The sequence below is a fragment of the Salvelinus namaycush genome, unplaced genomic scaffold (assembly GCF_016432855.1).
Source record: "Salvelinus namaycush isolate Seneca unplaced genomic scaffold, SaNama_1.0 Scaffold764, whole genome shotgun sequence".
Lineage (NCBI taxonomy): Eukaryota > Metazoa > Chordata > Actinopteri > Salmoniformes > Salmonidae > Salvelinus > Salvelinus namaycush.
In genome coordinates this window covers 8,065-33,348 of record NW_024061491.1, presented here as the reverse complement: position 1 = coordinate 33,348, position 25,284 = coordinate 8,065, and the positions used below count along the sequence as shown (strand labels likewise).

At 46.0% G+C, this 25,284-nt stretch overlaps 2 protein-coding genes across 2 annotated transcripts; both read left to right on the top strand.

Annotated features, from left to right (window-relative positions):
* The first annotated feature begins 14,250 nt into the window (after positions 1-14,250).
* Positions 14,251-17,355, top strand: LOC120042740. Its single transcript, XM_038987537.1, has 6 exons — positions 14,251-14,408; positions 14,947-15,147; positions 15,301-16,128; positions 16,340-16,512; positions 16,618-16,849; positions 17,199-17,355. Exons 1-6 carry the CDS (start codon positions 14,251-14,253, stop codon positions 17,353-17,355), a joined length of 1,749 nt encoding a protein of 582 aa, XP_038843465.1.
* Positions 17,356-18,957: 1,602 nt separating this feature from the next.
* Positions 18,958-20,315, top strand: LOC120042742 (histone-lysine N-methyltransferase set-1-like). Its single transcript, XM_038987538.1, has 3 exons — positions 18,958-19,084; positions 19,642-19,804; positions 20,134-20,315. The coding sequence occupies exons 1-3, from the start codon at positions 19,006-19,008 to the stop codon at positions 20,189-20,191; spliced, it is 300 nt and encodes a 99-aa protein (XP_038843466.1). The 5' UTR covers positions 18,958-19,005; the 3' UTR covers positions 20,192-20,315.
* The last annotated feature ends 4,969 nt before the right edge of the window (positions 20,316-25,284 follow it).

Genomic DNA, 25,284 nt, shown 5'->3' with positions numbered 1-25,284 from the left:
TGAATATGGAGAAAAATATACTGCCACTATTTTCACCACCAAAGAATATCAGTGTGGTTTTAATATGATTTGACTCTTTGCAGGCTGTCAGGCTGTCTAGTCACAGAGGAAGGCTGTGCTTCTCTGGTCTCAGCTCTGACGTCAAACCCCTCACACCTGAGAGAGCTGGACCTGAGCTACAATCACCCAGGAGACTCAGGAGTCAGACTGCTCTCTGCTGGACTGGAGGATCCACACTGCACACTGGAGAAACTCAAGTATGTAGAGGGTTTATGTCCATGTTCATATCAGACATGTTTGACTTATCAGGCTAGTTAAGACAAACATTCTGACCAACACTTGGACAAAGTTATATGCTGACTGTGTGTGTGTGTGTGTGTGTCCTGTGTGTCCAGTGTGAAACACACTAGACTCATACACACACACCCATGACACACACAGACACACACATACACACTGGGCACACACACACACACACACACAGGACACACACTCTGGACACACTGGACACAAACACTGTGTGTGTGTGTGTCCAGTGTGTGTGTGAGTTCAGGTGTATCCCTCAATGACTGGCTGTTCTTCTGCTTACCGCTACAGTGTGGAACATGGTGGAGAGTACACAATGAAACCTGGGCTTAGAAAATGTGAGTGTTGACTGCTGTGAAGAATATGACTAAGAATAAGTCTTAATTCAAGTTAAGTCAAAGTCAAAGACCACCATCATTACTTACTTGGTCATATTAAATATCAGCTGTAGTTCTACAGAAGCAGAAATCAGGGACACCAACGTTTACAAAGAGTTGCTTTGACAAAGTGTGTGTGTGTGTGTGTGTGTGTGTGTGTGTGTGTGTGTGTGTGTGTGTGTGTGTGTGTGTGTGTGTGTGTGTGTGTGTGTGTGTGTGTGTGTGTGTGTGTGTAATTAATGTGAATAAGTGTGTTTTATATTACCATACAGTTTAACATATGATCATTCAACAAGTCTCAAGTTACCTTAACTTCTCCTTTTGATACCTAGAAACATCTACATTAAATGAATTAGTGAAAAGTGAGTTAACATTCTAATGTGAATGATGATGATTTCTAATATTGTGTCTGGTTTCATCCATCAGATGTCTGTGATCTCACACTGGACCTAAACACAGTAAACAGACGCCTCTCTCTGTCTGAGGAGAACAGAAAGGTGACATGGAGGACAGAGGAGCAGCCGTATCCTGATCACCCAGAGAGATTTGAGGACTGGGGACAGGTGCTGTGTAGAGAGGGTCTGACTGGGCGCTGTTACTGGGAGGCTGCTCTGACAACAGTTACACTGCCAGTCACAATAAGAAACCCACGACCATAGACGTCCCCCCCTCCAGTTCCCACAGAGTAGGAGTGTATCTGGACTGGCCAGCCGGCACTCTGTCCTTCTATAGAGCCTCCTCTGACACACTGACCCACCTGATCACATTCTCCTCCACATTCACTGAGCCCCTCTATCCAGGGTTTGGGGTTGGGGATGATGGTGACTCAGTGTCCCTGAAAATAATAACCTGACACACACACTGGACACACTGGACACACACACACTGGACACACTGGACACACACACACTGGACACACTGGACACACACACACTGGACACACTGGACACACACACACTGGACACACTGGACACACACACACTGGACACACTGGACACACACACACTGGACACACACACACTGGACACACTGGACACACACACACTGGACACACACACACTGGACACACACACACTGGACACACACACACTGGACACACTGGACACACACACACTGGACACACTGGACACACACACACTGGACACACACACACTGGACACACACACACTGGACACACACACACTGGACACACACACACTGGACACACACACACTGGACACACTGGACACACACACACTGGACACACACACACACTGGACACACACACACACACTGGACACACACACTCACACTGGACACCCACACACACAGACTGGACACACACACACACACACACACACTCACACTGGACAGACACACACACACACACTGGACACACACACACACTCACACTGGACAGACACACACACTCACTGGACACACACACACACACACTGGACACACACACAATCACACTGGACGGACACACACACACACACACACACACACTCACACTGGACAAACACACACACTGGACACACACACACACACACACACACACACTGGACACACACACACACACACTGGACACACACACACACACACACTGGACACACACTCACACTGGACACACACACACACTGGACACACACACACACACTGGACACACACACACACACACTGGACACACACACACACACACACTGGACACACACACACACACACACACACACTGGACAGATACACACACACTGGACACACACACACTCACACTGGACACACACACACTGGACACACACACACACACACACACTGGACACACACACACACACTGGACAGACACACACACACTTGACACACACACATACACACACACACACTTGACACACACACATACACACACAGGACACACACACACACACACACACTGGACAGACACACACACACACACACACACTCACACTGGACACACACACACACACTCACTGGACACACACACACACACTCACTGGACACACACACACACTCACTGGACACACACACACACTCACTGGACACACACTCACTGGACACACACACACACACTCACTGGACACACACACACACACTCACTGGACACACACACACACACTCACTGGACACACACACACACTCACTGGACACACACACACACACACTGGACACACACACACACACTCACACTGGACAGACACACACACACACTGGACACACACACACACACACACTGGACACACACACACACACACACTGGACACACACACACACACACACACAGACACACACACACTCACACTGGGCAGACACACACACACTGGACACACACACACACACACACACTGGACACACACACACACACACACTGGACACACACTCACACTGGACAGACACACACACTCACACTGGACAGACACACACACACTGGACACACACACACACTCACACTGGACACACACACACAATCACACTGGACGGACACACTCACACTGGACACACACACACACACACACACTCACACTGGACACACACACGCTCACACTGGACACACACTCACGCTGGACACACACACACACACACACACACTCACACTGGACGGATACACACACACTGGACACACACACACACACTGGACACACACTGGACACTGGACACACACACTCACGCTGGACACACACACTCGCACACTGGACAGATACACACACACACTGGACACACACACTGGACACACACACACACACTGGACACACACTGGAAACACACACACACACACACACACACTGGGCGGACACACACACACTCACTGGACAGACACACACTGGACAGATACACCACACTGGACACACACACAGACACACTGGACACACACACACACACTCACACTGGACACACACTGGACACACACACACACACACACACACACACACTGGACAAACACACACACTCACACTGGACACACACACACTGGACAAACACACACACTCACACTGGACACACACTGGACACACACACACTGGACACACACACAGACACACTGGACACACACACTCACACTGGACGCACACACACACTCACACTGGACACACACACACACTCACACTGGACACACACACACTCACTGGACAGACACACTGGACACACACTGGACACACACACACACACACACACTGGACAAACACACACACTCACACTGGACACACACTGGACAGATACACACACACACTCACACTGGACACACACACAGACACACTGGACAGATACACACACACTGGACACACACACACACACACACTGGACAGATACACACACACACACACACACTGGACACACACACACACTTGACACACACACACTGGACAAACACACACACACTGGACAAACACACACACACACACTGGACAAACACACACACTGTAGAAACACACACACACACACACACACACACACACACACACACACACACACACACACACACACACATGTCTTCCTATAATTGTGACAATAACACTGTTAAAATACCAATGTGATCATTTGTTGTACGTCTTTTATGTTGAATAACAAATTGTATAATTATATATGGACATATGCTCCATAGTTGTACAAGTATACAAGGATATATTGTACTTCTCATAATAAAACATAGTTGAAACAAGAAAAGCATGTTAATTGTGAAAACAGTTTGGTTATTGATGTTACGTTTCCTCTGTCAGGTTGACGTTAACCTGCGACTGGTTGAAACATGAAACAAATATGAAATGAAATACAAAACAATTAAATATGTGGAATAGAATTAAACAAATTGTACAACAGAGTGTTGTGATGCAGGGTCACTATAGTAACAGAGTGTTGTGATGCAGGGTCACTATAGTAACATAGTGTTGTGATGCAGGGTCACTATAGTAACAGAGTGTTGTGATGCAGGGTCACTATAGTAACATAGTGTTGTGATGCAGGGTCACTATAGTAACAGAGTGTTGTGATGCAGGGTCACTATAGTAACAGAGTGTTGTGATGCAGGGTCACTATAGCAACAGAGTGTTGTGATGCAGGGTCACTATAGCAACAGAGTGTTGTGATGGAGGGTTACTATAGCAACAGTGTTGTGATGCAGGGTTACTATAGCAACAGAGTTCTCTCTGCTCTGCTGTTCTCTCTTTTCTCTGCTCTCTCTACTCTCTTCTCTCCCTCTGCTCTCTGCTCTATCTCTCTGCTCTCTCAGCCTGCTATCTGCTCTCTTTGCTCGCTCTGCTGTCTTTTCTCTGTTCTCTGCTGTCCGCTCTCTCTCTGCCCTCTGCTCTCTCTTCTCTCTGTTCTCTCTGCCCTCTCTCTTCTCTCTGCTCTCTCTCTCTGCTCTCTCCCTCCCTGCTCTCTCTTGCTCTCTGCTCTCTCTTCTCTCTCAGCCTGCTCTCTGTCTGCTCTGCTGTTCTCTCTTTTCTCTGCTTGCTCTCTCTCTTCTCTCACTCTATGCTCTCTCACTCTCTCTTTGCTTTCTCAGCCTGCTCTGCTCTCTGCTGTCTGCTCTCTCTCTATTGCTCTCTCAGCACTCTCTGTTCTCTCTGCTCTCTCTCTCTCTGCCCTCTCTGTTCTCTCTCTCTGCTCTCTCTACTCTGCTCTCTCTCTCTCTGCTCTCTCTGCTCTGCTATCTCTCTCTGCTCTCTCTCTCTCTCTGCTCTCACCTTTCTCTATGCTCTGCTCTCTGCTTGCTCTCTCTCTGCTCTCGCTCTCTCTCTTCTCTCTCAGCACTCTCTGTTCTCTCTCTGCTCTCTCTCTGCTCTCTCTCTGCCCTCTCTGTTCTCTCTCACTCTCTGCTGTCTATCTCTGCTCTCTCTGTCCTCTGCTCGCTCTGCTCTTTCTCTCTGCTCTCTCTCCCTCTGCTCTCTGCTCTGTTCTCTCTGCTCTCTCTTTTCTCTGTTCTCTCTGCTCTCTCTGCCCTCTCTCTTCTCTCTGCTCTCCCTTTGCTTTCTCAGCCTGCTCTCTCTCTGTTCTCTGCTCTCTCCCTCTGCTCTCTCTCCCTCTGCTCTCTCAGCCTGCTCTCTCTGCTCTCTCTTTTCTCTGTTCTCACTCTATGCTCTCTCACTCTCTCTTTGCTTTCTCAGCCTGCTCTCTCTGCTCTCTGTTCTCTGCTCTCTCTCTCTCACTCTGCTCTCTCTGCCCTCTTCTCTCTCTGCTCTCTCTCTGCCTTCTCTGCTCTCTCTCTGCTCTCTCTCTTTGCTTTCTCAGCCTGCTCTCTCTGCTCTCTGTTCTCTGCTCTCTCCCTCTGCCCTCTTCTCTCTCTGCTCTCTCTCTGCCTTCTCTGCTCTCCCTCTGCTCTCTCTCACTCTGCCCTCACCCCTCTCTCTCTGCTCTCTCTCTGTGCTCTGCTCGCTCAGCTCTCTGCCTTCTGCTCTCTCTGCTCTTTCTCTCTGCTCTCTGTCTCTGTTCTCTGCTCTCCCTGCTATCTCTCTCTGCTATCTCAGTCTCTGCTCTCTCTTTTCTCTATGCTCTGCTTTCTCTCTCTGCTCTCGCTCTCTCAGCACTCTCTGTTCTCTCTCTTCTCTCTGCTCTCTCTCACTCTGCTCTCTCTCTCTCTGCTGTCTCTCTGCTGTCTATCTCTGCTCTCTCTATCCTCTGCTCTCGCTCTGCTCTCTCTTTTCTCTCTCTTCTCTCTGTTCTCTGCTCTCTCTCCCTCTGCTCTTTCTGCTCTGTTCTCTCTAATCTCTCTGCCCTCTCTCTTCTCTCTGCTCTCTCTTTGCTTTCTCAGCCTGCTCTCTGTTCTCTGCTCTCTCAGCCTGCTCTCTCTCCCCCTCTGCTCTCTCAGCCTGCTCTCTCTCCCTCTCTGCTCTCTCAGCCTGCTCTCTCTCTCTGCTCTCTCTTTCCCTCTGCTCTTCTGCTCTCTTTTCTCTGCTCTCTCTCTGCTCTCACTCTATGCTCTCTCACTCTCTTTGCTTTTTCAGCCTGCTCTCTCTCTCTGTTCTCTGCTCTCTCTCTCTGCCCTCTTCTCTCTCTGCTCTCTCTCTCTGCTCTCTCTCTGCTCTCTCACTCTCTTTGCTTTCTCAGCCTGCTCTCTGCTCTCTCTCTGGTCTCTGCTCTCTCTCTCACTCTGCCCTCTCCTCTCTGCTCTCTCTCTTTGCTCTCTGCTCTCTCTCTCTATGCTCTCTCTGTGCTCTGCTCGCTCAGCTCTCTCTGCTCTCAGCTCTCTCTCTCTGCTCTCTCTGCTGTCTCTCTCTGCTCTCTCTCTCTCACCCTGCTCTCTCTCCCTCTCTTTTCTCTCACTCTGCTCTCTCTATATGTTCTCTGCTCTCTCTCTTTTCTCTACTCTTCTCTCTCTGCTCTCTCTCTGTTCTCTGATCTATCTCTCCCTCTGCTCTCTCTGCTCTCTTTTCCCTGCTCTCTTTCTGCTCGCTCTCTGACCTCTCTGCTCTCTCTCTCTCTCTTTGCTTTCTCAGCCTGCTTTCTGCTCACTCTCTCTGCCCTCACTCTGCTCACTGCTATCTCACTCTCTGCTCTCTCTCTGCTCTCTCAGCCTGCTCTCTGCTCGCTCTCTCTGCCCTCACTCTGCTCACTGCTATCTCACTCTCTGCTCTCTCCCTCTCTCGCTCTGCTCTCTCTCTCTGCTCTCTCAGCCTGCTCTCTGCTCTCTCTCTGTTCTCTCTCTCCCTCTGCTCTCTTCTCTGCTCTCTCTCTGCTCTCTCACTGTCTCTCTCACTGTCTCTCTGCTCTCTCAGCCTGCTCTCTGCTATCTCTCTCCCTCTGCTCTCTCTCTCTGCTCTCTCTCTCTCACTCTGCTCCCTCTCTGCACTCTCAGCCTACTCTCTGCTCTCTCTCTCTGCTCTTTTTCTGCTCTCTTCCCTCTCTCTCACTCTCTGCTTTCTCTCTGCTCTCTCAGCCTGCTTTCTGCTCTCTCTCTACTCTCTCTTTCTGCTCTCTGCTCTCTCTGTTCTCTCTCCCTCTCTGCTCTCTCTCCCTCTGCTCTATCTCTCTGCCTTCTCTGCTCTCACTCTTTGCTTTCTCAGCCTGCTCTCTGCTCTCTCTCTGGTCTCTGCTCTCTCTCTCTCTCTGCTCTCTCTTTGCTCTCTCAGCCTACTCTCTGCTCTGTCTCTGCTCTCTCTCTCTGTGCTCTGCTCGCTCAGCTCTCAGCTCTCTCCCTCTGCTCTCTCTCTCACCCTGCTCTCTCTCCCTCTCTTCTCTCTCACTCTGCTCTCTCTGTTCTCTGCTCTCTTTTCTCTACTCTTCTCTCTGCTCTCTCTCTGTTCTCTGATCTATCTCTCCCTCTGCTCTCTCTCTGCTCGCTCTCTGACCTCTCTGCTCTCTGTTCTCTCCCTCTCTGCTCTCTCTCCCTCTGCTCTATCTGCTCTCTCTTATCTCTGCCCTCTCTCTCTCCCTGCTCTCTCTACTCTCTCTCTCTCTCTCTTTTTGCTCTCTGCCCTCTGCGCTCTCTCTCTCTGCTGCTCTTTCTCTGCTCTCTCTCTTTCTGCTCTCGTTCTCTGCTCTCTCTCTCCCTCTGCTCTCTCTCTCTTCTCTCTGCTCTCTCACTCCCTCTGCTCTCTCTCTCTTCTCTCTGTTCTCTGCTCTCTCTGTTCTCTGCTCTCTCTCTCTGTTCTCTGCTCTCTGCTCTGCTGCGCTCTCTCTGCTCTCTCAGCCTGCTCTCCGGTCTCTCCCTCTCTCTCTAATGCTCTCTGCTCTCTCAGCCTGCTCTCTCTCTGCTCTCACCCTCTCTGCTTTCTCTCTTTTCTCTGCTCTCTGCTTTCTCTTTTCCCTGCTCTCTGCTCTGCTCTCTTCTCTCTGCTCTCTCTCGCTGCTCTCTCTCTCTGCCTCTTTCTGCTCTCTCTCTGTGCTCTGCTCTCTTCTCTCTGCTCTCTCTCTCTGTGGTCTTCTCTCTCTCTCTCTCTCTGCATCTCTCGCTTTTTATCTTAACAGGGGTGCAGTTTGGACAATCACCACTTGATGTCAGTGTTAAACCAGAAGTGATGAAAACAACATCACTGCAGAGAGAGAGAGTCTAATATACTGATATACAGTGCATTCAGAAAGTATTCAGACCCCTTGACTTTTTACACATTTTGTCACGTTACAGCCTTATTCTAAAATGGATTACATTGTTTTTTCCCCTCATCAATCTACACAAAATAACCCAGAATTACAAAGCAAAAACTGTTTATTTTATGTGTGCACATTTTTATTTAAAAACTTAGATATCACATTTACATAAGTATTCAGACCCTTTACTCAGTACTTTGTTGAAGCACCTTTGGCAGTGATTACAGCCTTGAGTCTTCTTGGGTATGACGCTACAAGCTTGGCACACCTGTATTTGGGGAGTTTCTCCCATTCTTCTCTGCAGATCCTCTCAAGCTCTGTCAGGTTGGTTGGGGAGCTTTGCTGCATTGCTTTTTTCAGGTCTCCAGAGATGTTCGATCGGGTTCAAGTCCGGGCTTAGGATCATTGTCCAGTTGTCCAGTCTGTGTAGACTATACTGGGAGGGTAGAGAGTCAGAACTGATAGAGGATCTGGAGCCCTGAGGGGGAGAGAGAGAGAGGGAGGGTAGAGAGTCAGAACAGAGGGAAGGAGAGAGAGAGGGAGGGTAGAGAGTCAGAACAGAGGGAAAGAGAGAGAGGGAGGGTAGAGAGTCAGAACAGAGGGAAAGAGAGAGAGGGAGGGTAGAGAGTCAGAACAGAGGGAAAGAGAGAGAGGGAGGGTAGAGAGTCAGAACAGAGGGAAAGAGAGAGAGTCAGAACAGAGGGAAAGAGAGAGAGTCAGAACAGAGGGAAAAAGAGAGAGTCAGAACAGAGGGAAAGAGAGAGAGATGGAGGGTAGAGAGTCAGAACAGAGGGAAAGAGAGAGATAGAGGGAGGGTAGAGAGTCAGAACAGAGGGAAAGAGAGAGAGAGGGAGGGTAGAGAGACAGAACAGAGGGAAAGAGAGAGAGGGAGGGTAGAGAGTCAGAACAGAGGGAAAGAGAGAGATGGAGGGTAGAGAGTCAGAACAGAGGGAAAGAGAGAGGGAGGGTAGAGAGTCAGAACAGAGGGAAAGAGAGAGAGAGTCAGAACAGAGGGAAAGAGAGAGAGAGGGAGGGTAGAGAGAGAGGGAGGGGAGAGAGTCAGAACAGAGGGAAAGAGAGAGAGAGGGAGGGTAGAGAGTCAGAACAGAGGGAAAGAGAGAGAGGGAGGGTAGAGAGTCAGAACAGAGGGAAAGAGAGAGAGAGGGAGGGGAGAGAGTCAGAACAGAGGGGAAGAGAGAGAGAGGGATGGGAGAGAGTCAGAACAGAGGGAAAGAGAGGGAGGGAGGGTAGAGAGTCAGAACAGAGGGAAAGAGAGAGAGGGTAGAGAGTCAGAACAGAGGGAAAGAGAGAGAGAGGGAGGGTAGAGAGTCAGAACAGAGGGAAAGAGAGAGAGGATGTGTGGAGGTTGCTTTATATTTGGTAATTGGGGGCCTTTGAGCCCTGATGAGCTGGGTGACATGGTCATTATGTTTCTCTACAACACAGAACACTAAAGTTGGTCATGATGTTTCTCTAAAACAGTAAAGACTAAAGTTGGTCATGATGTTTCTCTAAAACAGTAAAGACTAAAGTTGGTCATGATGTTTCTCTAAAACCCAGAACACTAAAGTTGGTCATGATGTTTCTCTAAAACACAGAACACTAAAGTTGGTCATGATGTTTCTCTAAAACAGTAAAGACTAAAGTTGGTCATGATGTTTCTCTAAAACACAGAAGACTAAAGTTGGTCATGATGTTTCTCTAAAACAGTAAAGACTAAAGTTGGTCATGATGTTTCTCTAAAACACAGAACACTAAAGTTGGTCATGATGTTTCTCTAAAACACAGAACACTAAAGTTGGTCATGATGTTTCTCTAAAACACAGAAGACTAAAGTTGGTCATGATGTTTCTCTAAAACCCAGAACACTAAAGTTGGTCATGATGTTTCTCTAAAACCCAGAACACTAAAGTTGGTCATGATGTTTCTCTAAAACAGTAAAGACTAAAGTTGGTCATGATGTTTCTCTAAAACAAAGAAGACTAAAGTTGGTCATGATGTTTCTCTAAAACAGTAAAGACTAAAGTTGGTCATGATGTTTCTCTAAAATAGTAAAGACTAAAGTTGGTCATGATGTTTCTCTGAAACAGTAAAGACTAAAGTTGGTCATGATGTTTCTCTAAAACACAGAACACTAAAGTTGGTCATAAGCAGAGGTCTAGCAGAGCCAACGTGCAGTTGTATATTTCAACAAGCTGTTCCTGTGTCACATACCGAATAGCCGATACCATGAATGTCCTTTACAAGAAAAGACTCAGCTACATAGATGCTGCCAAGATGAAGATGTTGGACCATATTGCAGATGTTCTCTTTGCACAAAGGATGCTAAACAATGGAGAGTTGGAAAGTATCCAGTCTATAGGAGGTACTCATGACAAGGGCTGGGCCCTGATTGACACTGCCAGAAGTAAGGGAGGTATTACTAGTAATAGCTTGATGGCAACATGGGAAAATTACCCTGGATCATCCTCAGTAGGTAATGGTAATGTTATGTCACCTAAGGAAATAGTCTCAATTTGGGACAATATAACCCGTGATGATATTGAGAAGATGAAGTTTGTTATGAGCGAGATAGAGATCACGCATCGACACCGCATCAGTGGACCTGGAATATGTGACAGCCATTGCAACATGTCTCTATTGATCTGATATGTTCCACTGCTTTGTTTTTGTGATAAACTGGTTAATAAACCCGAGTGACAACAATGTATACAGTGTATGTCTCTACACACACACACACACACACACACACAAACGGGCTAAGTAGAGTACAACTTTCATTATAATGAAGTACAGCCTTTTGTAATTACACTTTGTACCAGTAACAACATCCAAATATTTTACCTGCCAACAAATAAATGATGTTATTCCTGGTTGTTTCAGTTACTCAGTGGCCTGGATTATGGCGTAATTACTGCACTTACCTGATATCTTGATACTGTTTTAATAGACCTGTGACCATTGATTTGTAGAGTCATCATTATCACTTACCATCATTTAAATGTGTAACCGGTAGACACTTTCTAATGTTCCCATGCAGGTCGCCTTTATTGTATCTGTTCACAGCGAAAATGTGCTGGATGAACAAACATGCCTTATAGATAAGGTTACCTTGTTTACACCAGATCGTGTTTGGGTGGCACGGCAACAGGTCCAAAGTCAATCAGCTACTAACAGCTCCCACCTTAGACTCCCAAACAGAAAAGCTTGTTATTCTGTAGTTGACATAGCTAATAGAATGACCTATCTGGTGTGGATGTTTGCTCACCATGGAGATAGCAGTAGCTGGGTGAATCATTCACACTTGGACAGTCTGAGCTTCATTGACATAACAGCTGAAACCCCCCCCTGGCGTTGGATGTTCCGAGCCCCATATACATAACAGTGGTTGGACGATCTACCTTGCTCTGGGTGTTGGAGCCCCATGGAGATAACATTAGTTGGGTGAGTCATCTGTACTTGGAAAGTGTGAGTTTCATCTGCATAACAGCGGTTGGGAGACCCAGCTGCTGCCGGAGGTGTCAGCTCTGTTTGGATTGTATGAGCAATGTTAGATGAACAGCGGTTGGGCGACTCAGGAGTTATTGGACGATTCAGAGGTTATGTGCATAACATCGGAATGGACAGTTCAGCAGTGGTTGGACGTATCGGAAGCCCGTAGAAACAGCAGTGGTTGGACGTATCGGAAGCCCGTAGAAACAGCAGTGGTTGGATGTATCGGAAGCCCGTAGAAACAGCAGTGGTTGGACGTATCGGAGGCCCGTAGAAACAGCAGTGGTTGGATACACAACCCACAGTGAGACATTGAAACTAGGTCACCTCAGGTTGACACCTAAGCAGTGAAACAGAAAAGATACATATAGTCTACCTGATGACACATTGTGGTGATTATTTCAAACGGCCTTGAAGCTTTTAGGAGGAGCCTCAGCTACATATATAAGATTAGTTACACAGACAGTGGAAAATTCTGTGTATATTTGCAGCTGAACCATGAACATGGTGTGAAGTACTTTACAAAACAACAAGAATTAGAAAGAAAAGATAGAATGTCACATGACGTTTATTCAACATACAATAACAGAGGCGAATGGTACTACCAGCATCCCAATATGGGCCTAAGAGTTGAGGAATATACACCCTCTCCCTTGTGCAACATACAGCAGAGAAGGTGGCATGAAAGAGCCTCTAATGACAGGCTGTATGACACAGAGGACCACAACACATATCAACACGACCTTCTGGTTCCACACAATGTACCTGTGTACCCTAGACACCCCCAACCCTTTGACTTAAGACGTAGGTCTGACAAAAACAGGTTACAACAAGGTAGTCATGACATAGGACTGTCACCGAAGACCAAGGGTTACGATGGACCGCCAACTCGGTACAACGAACGGCCACAAAACGTTTGTCATGCTCCTACTACAGCAAAGGTGAAACGCCGTATACCTCCGGAATGGATACTGCAACCCTGTAAAGGACAACCTGCCAAAACACAACGCAAGACTGGTGAGAGACAATGTCAGCAGCCGGCCCCAGCCCACCAGGGGCAGCAGTCGGTCCCACCCCCCAAGGGACAGCATCAGGGCCCAGTCTCCCAGGGACCACAGCCGAGCTCACACCACCAGCGGCAGCAGAGACATGACCCATAGTTCTGTCAACCGTAGGCGAAGCAAAGAACCCAATACAGGTCTTAATGCTCAAAGGTTGTGTCCCGAAGTCTCCTGTAGCAGCGGCCGCCATGGTGGTCTTGGTAGCAGCGTCACATCAGCAAAGATTGACAGATATGAAAACAGGTTTGCTTCACAAAGCCGCAGCATGCCTAGATCACATAGACCGTCCACTGGCCCACATCAGAAACCTGTGACTGTGGACAATATTAAGAAGAGATCGGTCGACATGTCCTACAATCAGCCTGGTTCTCAGTCGAGCGTTAAAAGTGGTTGCAGAAAGAGGGCCTGGATGTTCAACAGGAGACCGAACAACAGTGAAGAAGTAGACAATAGCACATCAGCGGTTCTACACCATGTCACAGCTACCAATGAGAAGGCTAACCTACCTAGAGAACCCGGTGCAGATGATAGCGGAGATGATAGCGGAGATGAAAGCGATGACTCCAGCAGTGGAATCAGGGCTAAAGTACCTACAGAACCTGGTACAGATGATAGCGGAGATGAAAGCGATGACTCCAGCAGTGGAATCAGGGCTAAAGTACCTACAGAACCTGGTACAGATGATAGCGGAGATGATAACGGAGATGAAAGCGATGACTCCAGCAGTGGAATCGGGGCTAAAGTACCTACAGAACCCGGTACAGATGATAGCGGAGATGAAAGCGATGACTCCAGCAGTGGAATCAGGGCTAAAGTACCTACAGAACCTGGTACAGATGATAGCGGAGATGAAAGCGATGACTCCAGCAGTGGAATCGGGGCTAAAGTACCTACAGAACCCGGTACAGATGATAGCGGAGATGAAAGCAACACAAGTTCCTCCAGTGACTCTGTTCACACTAGCGATGATGACAAGGAGGACTGTCACAATTCTGTACCCAAACATGTCGCGGAAAGGGTATCCTCTCCAGTCAAACATAGTGTACCTATCAAACAAAAAAGTACCAGAGTGGCTGGAGTCCAACAAGACCCTGATACTGAACCATGTGTATCTGCTGAGCCAGAGTACCAATATACAGAGGATGCTGCCTGTTCTGGGACGGTATGCACTGTGCCTAATTTCCCCACCACAGATAACACAGAGCCTGAGTCGCAGACCCAGACCCAGGAGCCAGACTCTGATGAGACTCAGGCCAATTATGTAGTGTCTGCTGTCTGCTGAGACTGTGTCTGCAGAGACTCAGACCCCAGAATCTGCTGAGAGACAGACCGAAGAGCCAGACTGATGAGACTCAGACCAAGGAGCCAGACTGATGAGACTCAGACCAAGGAGCCAGACTCTGATGAGACTCAGACCAAGGAGCCAGACTCTGATGAGACTCAGACCAAGGAGCCAGACTCTGATGAGACTCAGACCGAGGAGCCAGACTGATGAGACTCAGACCAAGGAGCCAGACTCTGATGAGACTCAGACCAAGGAGCCAGACTGATGAGACTCAGACCAAGGAGCCAGACTCTGATGAGACTCAGACCAAGGAGGTAGTGTCTGCTGTACCCAAGCCCCAGTCTACAACTGAACCATCGTTCCAACAACATATTGGTGAAACATGTGAAATGTCTCACAATGTGCCTGAATGTAGAGTTGACCATGCAATTGTATTAGATGCGCCTGTGTATCAAGATAGGGCTGATGAAGTTGTCTCTGCGACAGAGCACGTAAACAGGGCCGGATGTGCTACCTCAAAGGAGCTTCAGACTGCCCTGGATAGCATCACAGCCATGTCTGGGTGTGATACATCAGAGGAGGTTACTGCTGCCCTGGATAGCATGACATGTGTCACGTAAGTGTAACTATCGCACACATTGTGTTATTACTGAATAGTAATCTATTGCCTTTGGGTAGAGGGGTGACTTGTTTCTGCCTTGTGTTATTACTGAATAGTAATCTATTGCCTTTGGGTAGAGGGGTGACTTGTTTCTGCCTTGTGTTACAGGGGTACCGAGAGAGTTCCGGATGATATGCTAACCGATGTGGAATATGCAAATGCCTTTCAAGAGAGTGAAGTGTCCCAAGCATCCGAGCCACATTTCAGTAGGCCACAGTGGAACGTTGACTCTTGTCCAGGTTCAATATTTTCTGCTACAACCGATCCCCTTCCCACTATGAAACCACCTTCAAGCGCCATCTGTAATGAGGTAACCCAGCTTACAGATGTGGAACTCAGCACCTTCAACGCCTGTATTGGTGACATGGCCCCTCTCGGGTACCCAGAGAACTCCATGGCTGCTCTTGAGAGGGTCTGTGGTGAATATGTCTTTCAACAACAACAGTCGGCACAGCCTCTAGAGCCCCAGCAGGTTGAGGTGCATCTGGAAACGTTTCATCAAGTGCCGCAGCAGGAGGCCCGGGTCCTACATCCCCAACAACCAGCATCTCAAGTGCCTGAAACTCCACAGCAGACCGTTGATATACAAGGGTTCAACGTGTGCAAACCCAAGCCAGTGACATCTTTACAGTCGCAAAGGACATTGTTCCCCACACCACCACAATCCGAAGCATCTGTCACCTATGAAGAATCCGTGCCTGGTCCCAGCCGATATAACCTGTACAGCGACGGGGCTACCGTGTCGTCCATTGCGATGATAATCCCTGTGATGAAACAGTTGATTATATGCACCACGTGTAAAAAGAAGTTCAACAGAGCGTTCATCTGTAACAACTACTTGATTCAGCTGAACAGGCCCGTGCAATGTGCTTGGGGCTGTGTATTGTGCAGACTGTGTTACAGTGAACAAAGTGGTTGTCGCCTACACGATATATCGTCCACAAGGAGAGAGAGAGAGACAGAGAGAGAGAGAGAGAGAGAGAGAGTGAGAGAGAGAGAGAGAGACAGAGAGAGAGAGAGAGAGAGACAGAGAGAGAGAGAGAGAGAGTGAGAGAGAGAGAGAGAGAGTGAGAGAGAGAGAGAGAGAGGGGGGGGGGGGGATAGAGGAGAGAGAGAGAGAGACAGAGAGAGATAAATAGAGAGAGAGATACCACTCTAAGCACAACACCCTTGCCAATTTCCCTGCTCTGGAGAATGTAGGAGACTGGGATCTGGAACTCAACATAGATGATAAGTTCAAGACTGACAAGGAGGTCAACGTCCATGTGCAGCTGATTATGAATGAGGAGCAATCCTCTGGAGTTGACACCCTGCGAAGAGGTATGTATATTTCCATTTATAGATATATCTGTCTATGTCTATGTTATACTACAATGACGAGCCCTGATCATATAGCTGGACTGACAGTGTTCTCTTCCCACGCAGCGTTCAACCATCTCATCACAGTGAATGACACCATGTCCTTCAGGTACTGGGTAAGCAAAGCAATGCCAGAAGAGGTGGCCTACAGATATGTCTGCATCCCTCATGTACCTGGGTTCTGGGATCACGTTGTGGTGGGAACCCGTCCCCTTCCCAGAACGGAGAAGCTGATCGGACCTGATGACTCCTTACCGAGATTGTTCAATGTGTCACTTGGGTCCTTCAGGTTTCATTGGTGCTGTTTTGTCTTGAAGAAACAGATCATTTTGACTATGTGGTGCACTTCGTTGCCCAGGAGAGGGCAGTCTAAGGTCGTCACAGTTGTTGACAACACACTGAGAAACCTCACCTCGAGCATAGAGTTTAGAAGAATGGTATTCTATCTTTGTAGGTGGTTTACAGCTCAGTACGTGTCACCACAAGACAGGCGGCTTAACCTTGTGTTAGATTGTAAACCCAGTGAAGGTGCTACTTTGGTCCATGTCATAGCTTTGTTGGCCTCCAGGATTGGGATGGAAACAGTTAACACCTCACCTGGCCCAGCAACGGACCAAAGATGATAGTAATTACTGTTTCAATGGCAGGAATGCCAACAGCATGTTCACATGCCCCTCAGATGGTAATTCAGGAGGTAATTACATCGATATTGTTGAGGAGTTTAGCTCCTACCACAACAGTGGCGATGATGGTATTGGTCTCACTCACATGTCCACAACCACAGAGTGTTACAGCTTCCTTTAAAGTAGAGCAATGATGTTTGTATATTGTTACCTCAGCCTACAAGAGTCTACATGTGGGACCGTGTGGTGACATGAGGCCTAAAGGTTATTTTAGGTCTTGTTTGACAACACACATTTTACTAGTCACATTTATTTATTATGCAGTTTATATATTTTTATTAATCAATTAATTAAACAAGTGTCCCCCCTACCTCCTCTCCTCTCCATCTGACAAATAACAAAGTGTCCACAGCAGCAGGCCTCTACACTCATTGAGAGTGGGCTCCTGAATCCCCCTGTGGTTGGCGGTTGCAGTAAAACATAAATATATACTACATACTGTATATTGTTGTATTTCTCCGGGGCCCAGGGGCAATAGCCCAGGTAAGCCAGCCCTTCCTATGTCAGAAAATAGCCAAGGCCTATTGACCTTATTTCTAAGTGTTTCTGGATCAATCAATACAATTTCTGAATCCTTAAAATGTACATTTTGGTGTCTTGAAGTTTCCTAGGACCTATAGGCCGAGGGAAATGCATTCATTTTGCAATGTATTAGCCTATTTCTTAGGTCTATAGAATATTTACTACACAAGTGAAATATCAACATCAGTCATGTCGATTGTATAGGATTCCAGCGCCTTGACAGATGCACACACACCACTGTGGTGACACGTCCCCTATATGACTATCTCTGTCCCCACGTTGTGATTGCCCCTCCCCCACTCCACTTTACCGCGCAGAGCCAGAGAGGGAAAATCACTTTCATCTGGAGAAGCTCGTCCGTTAACACGGGGCGGCCCATCTGCAGGTCCCCGTTGTTCCTAAAAGAAAGGTGAGCAATATCATATTTTCAAGAATTGAAATGATATGGAAAGTTATTTTCATGCTGTAGTACAATTCCACCACCATAAATCGTTGTATTGGTTTATGAACTATGTTAGCCTAGTTAGCTTGTTTGTTGCTAGTGCTAATGTTAGCTCACTATCTAGCTAATGCACTAGTGAGCCAATTTTGTTGACATTTGGGCGGGTAGCTTGATTAGTTAACATAACTGTTGATAAAGAGACTGATATTTTATGGCTATTTCAGTCAATTCTACCAGTGTGGTTATAAGTAACATGCATAGACAGCTAAATGGGACACGTGATCCCCATAGATGAACTTGAGTAGGTAGCAGTTTGATAACATTAGATGGTGTTAGTTTAGCGAGCTAAAGTTGGCTGGCTGGAAACCAGGTGTTGTGCACCCCACCTTGCATCTCATAGCAGAGTGGAAGAGGGAAAGTCACAGATGGAATTTTTTACTGCTTCTAACGTGCTTGTTTTGTAGTCATCTAACAAACATACATTATGTCTCTTATAAATTGTAGGTTAAGCCATGAATGTTGATTGTCTGACAGCCTTGGTATAGTTAAGCAGTAAAGCACAAGGAAAGGTTGAGGACTGTTCTTACGTAAGAGGCAACACGGAGTGCCTGCCTGGTTACAGCCCTTAACCTTGGTATATTGGCCATATACCACAAACCCCCGAGGTGCCTTATTTCTTAAATATACCACCGTTTCAGCCAATCAACATCCAGGACCCAAACTACCCAGTTTATAATGTCTGCTTTATTCCACAGATTAAGGATTTGAGTTGGCCTGACGGAGAGATCTTCCAGGCGACTCCGGCCCATGGAGGATGCAGAGCATCACATCAGATCAAACATTGATAAACCAGTACTTTACCAGCGTTTTATCAATATCTTTAAAGGTAAGGTGAAGATTGAATATATTTCTGACAGTCCTAAATATGACAGCTATGAATTAGATGAATCAGATGTACATTTTAGAGGTTAGTGGGAAACAGTGAATTGGGATATATGGGCACAGTCACCCAGGAAAAAAGGTTTAAAGGAATAGCCATGTCTTTGTATTATGGTCATAGGATTCTTAAAGGTCCACTACAGTCACACGATGCTCCATCGGAAATCTCCTTCCACCTGAAAAGGCCCACCTTGAAAACCAATCATTGGTTTAGAAGACAGAGTGACAACTGAATCTAGCCTCTTGAAAGACAGAGCAGCGCATCCCCCTCCCTAAACCCCCTGCTGCACACCTGAACCTCATTTTGATTGGCAGTGATATGTGTGAGATCACTTTTAGACAGTGTGAGGTCATTTTATGAGAACAGTTGTTTTTGGAGAAGCTTGGCAAGTTGAATGGGGTGATCATGTGACCGGAGTGGACCTCCAGACAGTGATTATTCTCTGTAATAATTGACAAGCACAATGCAATATCTCCTAATGTTTGTATTTTGTGTCTGCTAAGGACGGGGAGTTTTTGCCACTGAATTCATATCCAAAGGAGACTTTGTTGTGGAGTACCGAGGTGAACTGCTTACACAACAGGAGGGCGAGGTCCGAGCTGATCAGTACAATGATTCTGCAAAGGTGTTTCTTTTCGATTTCCAATGGAAAGGAAGAACATGGTGGTAAGTAGGATTGATGAGAACAAAATAAACATATTAATGCCTTTTGAGATCTAAAAAAAAGCAACAACATTAAAATGGAGACAGACATTTTAATGGTTGGTGGCACAATATGCACTGTAGGCCTATCTCAGGCCCAGATACTAATTTGACCGTGTCCCTGACCTAAACAGTAAGGAACAATATTAGTCTTCAAACCAACTGGTTCGCTATCAGAGCATCTGCACTCCTTTGTTAAACAACAGTTAGGGACTTTTCTGCCCCTTTTCTGAAATAGAAACCCTGTGCTGCAATATCTTCATTAAACTGTGACATGTTATGTTTCTATGCAGCATTGATGCATCTGAAGAAGACTCCTCCCTTGGGAGACTCGTTAATGATGATCACTAAAGACTCAATCTCAAAATGAAGGCCATACAAGCAAACGATGAGCCACACTTGTGCCTCTTCGCGACTCGAGATATTGTAGCTGGCGAAGAGTTGACTTATAGTTACGGTGATTCAGACTGGCCATGGAGAACACAGGTGAGGAACTTTTTTTTTTTTAAGATGCTAGATGAAATTACCACCCATCTTGGAAGAGCTGGGAGGATGAGCAATTCACTACCCTGTCATGCAATATGTTGTGATGCAGACAGTGTCTCTTAACTACTAAGATGTAATTGATGTCTAATTGTTGTCTTGGTTCACTCAATTCAGGTCATCAAAACTGAATTGTCGTCCAGCCCAGAACCTGGTAAGAACTTTACTAAAGATCAATATGAGTTTCTATCTTCACATTTACTATTTCACTTTCACAAATATACATTTATAGTCTAACATCAATTGCACTGGAATGCAGTGCACTTGTTACATACATCAAAAGTTAACTAAATATACAATACATTGAAATATATGAAATAAAAACCTTATCAATAAGAACTCAGTAGTTAGGCTCTTGTGGGCTCATTTAGTAGCCCAACTCATGAGGGATTTGCTCTTCTCCTGAAAAGTTCAGTCCTGCATCTGACCAGAATAGGATGTTCAAAACTAAACGCTACACCAGGCATTTCCTGTGTGCTTTCTTATACAGTAGGTCCCCAGATGTATACAATGCATTAGATCACGTTTTTTGATTTGAGGGGATTTTTCAGTGTTTTAAAAATGTTGATTATGTTTCAGCATCCAGGGGTTTGTCAGTTTCTACAAACACAGTCTCTTACTGCAGAGATGTCTGTGACTGTTCTGCCTGTTGGTCCCAGGCTGGGAGCAGAACAGGGGCTGTGGCAGAGCACTTAGGGGTGAAGTCCCTTGCTCAAAGGCAAAACAGCAGTAGGTAGTACACAGGGATACACCGGTAACCCACCGGGCTTCAATATCACCGTATACTACCTACTGCCGTTGTGCCCATCAGCAAGGCACTTTACAACACACACATCACAGGCTGATAGCAGGACAGGGGCTGTGGCAGAGCATCAGAGCCCATCAGAAAGGCGCTTTACAACACACACATCACAGGCTGATAGCAGGACAGGGTCTCCAAAAAATGATTGTTCTACGTAATAATTGACTAGCACAATACAATAACTCCTAATGTTTGTATTTTTGTGTCTGCTAAGGACGACAAGTTGATTTACGGGGAGAGGTCGGGTAATGTAATTATGTGCCCGAGCACAAAACAACATATATGTAATTTTTGTCCTGTCTAAATCTGCCATGTCAGTCATTTTTAATTCCAACCAGAATAACCTAATGTTTTTTGGTCTCCTGAAAGTACTAGTCCCGTGCGAATCAACATCAGGTTTTATTTGTCACATGCGCCGAATAAAACAGGTGCTTACTTACAAGCCCTTAACCAACAATGCAGTTCAAGAAATAGAGTTAAGAAAATATATACTAAATAAAATAAGTCAGCTTTTGCAGACACGTCTCGCCCCGCATCAGTATAGAAAGGGTCCCTAGCAAACTGCATCACTTTTGTGGGGAGACTAAAATCATCAAATCTTGTTGCAAAGTTACAATGTGTATATCATTGACCGCTAGCCAGAAATAGCCATTTTTTTCTTCCTTCCTCGTTATGCAGACATAAGCACACCTGGCACCATCGAGGTGCAGCTGTTTACTTTCTACACGGGTTGTTATTTTTCAGTTTCCTCCTAAGAACAGATTGTAGTGGTAAAATAAAAAGGGATACATTTTTTTGGTGCCATTTAGGTGAAATTGATCTCCAAGCTTCACTCCAGTCAAAACGGCCTTTGCGAGTGTTTGATTCCATTCATTTGCTGTGGGCTGGCGCTAGTGCTCCAGCTTATTTGTATTTAAAACAACTTTTTAAACTTTTATTTAACTCGTCAAGTCAGTTAAGAACAAATTCTTATTTTCAATGACGGCCTAGGAACAGTGGGTTAATTGCCTTGTTCAGGGGGCAGAATGACAGATTTTTACCTTGTCAGCTCAGGGATTCAATCTTGCAACCTTTCGGTTACTAGTCCAACGCTCTAACCACTAGGCTACCTGCCTCCCCAGCTTAGCCAACGTTTGCTTGCCATTTTTCTTCCTTGACCTTTTCCATTGTCCAGCCTAGCCTTCTATAGTTACCGACTGTAGGGAAAAGGTTTTGGGGGGACTCATATCAGAGGAAAAAAGAAAAGCAGTCAATCATGTCAATAACTGTTTTATCCCTCCTCTGTAGTCCCAAATTAAGTCCAAGTGATTGATGCCACTCAATAAACAAACCTCAGCTACAAACTCCTCATCAAGCATTTACACTAGTATGTGTTGGGTTTGTTGTGGCGGCAATTGCAGAGAAATGCAATGATCTCCTCCCTAAACTCTCAAACTCTCTTGAGAGCATTAGGCCTCCCCTTACTTAGCTACCTAACATCATGATGTAGAGTTTACACCAGTATGTGTTGGGTTTGTTGTGGCTCCTCCCTAAAGTCTCATCCTCTCTTGAGAGCATTAGGCCTCCCCTTACTTAGCTACCTAACATCATGATGTAGAGTTTACACCAGTATGTGTTGGGTTTGTTGTGTCTCCTCCCTCTTTCTCCCTACCCTTACTTAGCTACCTAACATCATGATGTAGAGTTTACACCAGTATATGTTGGGTTTGTTGTGTCCCCTCCCTAAACTCTCATCCTCTCTTGAGAGCATTAGCCCTACCCTTACTTAGTATGTATCCCTTATTACTATCAATGGCTACATCAAGCTTGTGACTCTACAAACTTGTTGGATACATTTGTATTTTGTTTTGGTAGTTTCTAATTTATTTTATGCCCAATTGAAATGTATTTAAGTAATATATTGTGTAATTTTGGAGTCCTCTTTATTGTAAATAAGACTAATGTTTTGTAAACACTTTTGCCTGCCCCCACCCCATTTGATATGATTCATGCTGAATGTCCAACAGTCAGCTACCCTCCCCTTAGTCAGCTCCTGAACAGTGGGTTAACTGCCTTGTTCAGGGGCAGAACAACAGTCAGCTAGCCTCCCCTTAGTCAGCTCCTGAACAGTGGGTTAACTGCCTTGTTCAGGGGCAGAACAACAGATTGCTACCCTCCCCTTAGTCAGCTCCTGAACAGTGGGTTAACTGCCTTGTTCAGGGGCAGAACAACAGATTGCTACCCTCCCCTAAGCTCAGGACAACATCTGTGGATATAATTTTTATACACTGCTATCTAGAACCTAAAAGGGTTCTTTGGCTCTTTCTGCCCCATGGGATTGTGGGTGTGTACTGAGCATTAGCCTACAAAATATGTAATGGAATGATTACAAATCATCAGGACATGATTGTACAGCTATTGGTTTGGTAAATAAGAGTTGATATGTTGGAGTAAAACAGTTCAGGTTTTCAGTGATCAGACAATGTATTCAGTAAAACAAATGTGTCAATTCTGATTTGATTTTATGATTTCAGCTCAAACAAATGCTTGGATATGATTCTGAAGACTCAATCAGCAGCATCGAAATAACAGAAGATGAGTATGTGTCAGGAACAGAAAGTGAAAGTGAGAGCAGCATAGACATCTCTGAATGTACATTTGATATTTTTGTACTCCAGGGAACTATACTGCACCCTTATTTCTACGTGTCTGTATGCCTGTCCGCCCGTCTGTCCCTCTTCCTGCCTGTCCGCCCGTCTGTCCCTCTTCCTGCCTGTCCGCCCGTCTGTCCCTCTTCCTGCCTGCCCGCCTCCCTGTTTGTTTGATTTTGTAAATTAAAAAATCTGACCATCAAAAATCTGTCCTCCTCCTTCCCTGACTTTTCCGGAATGTTTGTATTTTACACTGCTAATTTGTCAGAATTTTGAAATCTCAAACAAAAGTATTTAGAGCCTTTTTCACACTTAAAACTGAATCCGCCGAGACAATGTGCTGTAGGAAGTTGGTACCCAGCCAGGTGCTGATGCAACTCTCCTGACTGAGTGACAAACTGAATCCGCCAAGACAATGTGCTGTAGGAAGTTGGTACCCAGCCAGGTGCTGATGCAACTCTCCTGACTGAGTGATGAACTGAATCCGCCAAGACAATGTGCTGTAGGAAGTTGGTACCCAGCCAGGTGCTGATGCAACTCTCCTGACTGAGTGACAAACTGAATCCACCAAGACAATGTGCTGTAGGAAGTTGGTACCCAGCCAGGTGCTGATGCAACTCTCCTGACTGAGTGACAAACTGAATCCACCAAGACAATGTGCTGTAGGAAGTTGGTACCCAGCCAGGTGCTGATGCAACTCTCCTGACTGAGTGACAAACTGAATCCACCAAGACAATGTGCTGTAGGAAGTTGGTACCCAGCCAGGTGCTGATGCAACTCTCCTGACTGAGTGATGAATGGGAGATAATTGTGCACCTTCACAATTACATTTAAATGAGGCCTGAGTGATGAGGAGGTGAAGAGGTTGAATTAATTTGAACAATAGTGTATTGATGAGTTTGTTATGCCTATTTATCAGCAGCAAATCATTTGACCGCATGACTTGTGGGTTGATACCATAACTTTTACATTTTACTTTGTAAAAAACAGTTATGGGACTGTTTTATTTACTACAACTCTCTTTAATATTTATCACATTTATTGTAAATAAGAACATTTTAAATGTTGCACTAGGCGTTCTAAATAATTAATATTGGGCGGGAAACAATCGATGCCAGACAACCTGATCAGCTGATTGAAACGACACCTGAAACGATACCACATGTTCACACATAAGAGTTAGCCTGTAGACACGTTTACATTGGCAGTCGGATGAGTGACAATATATTAGGCCTATTATTTGTCAAATTGTACATGAAGAGATGGGCGCATCGCTTTATCAAATCCGCCACATGCAGGTAAAACATTGTGATTTCTATATAGTATCTGAAAAAGCATATTCTGCACTTTTTATGTACTTGCTCAATGTCTTTCCATATCTGGTGAAAGATGAAACCAGGCCAGCGGGTGAGATACTAGTGTTGAAACTCGTGGACAAAGGCAGGAATATGACCATGGTCAACTTCTTC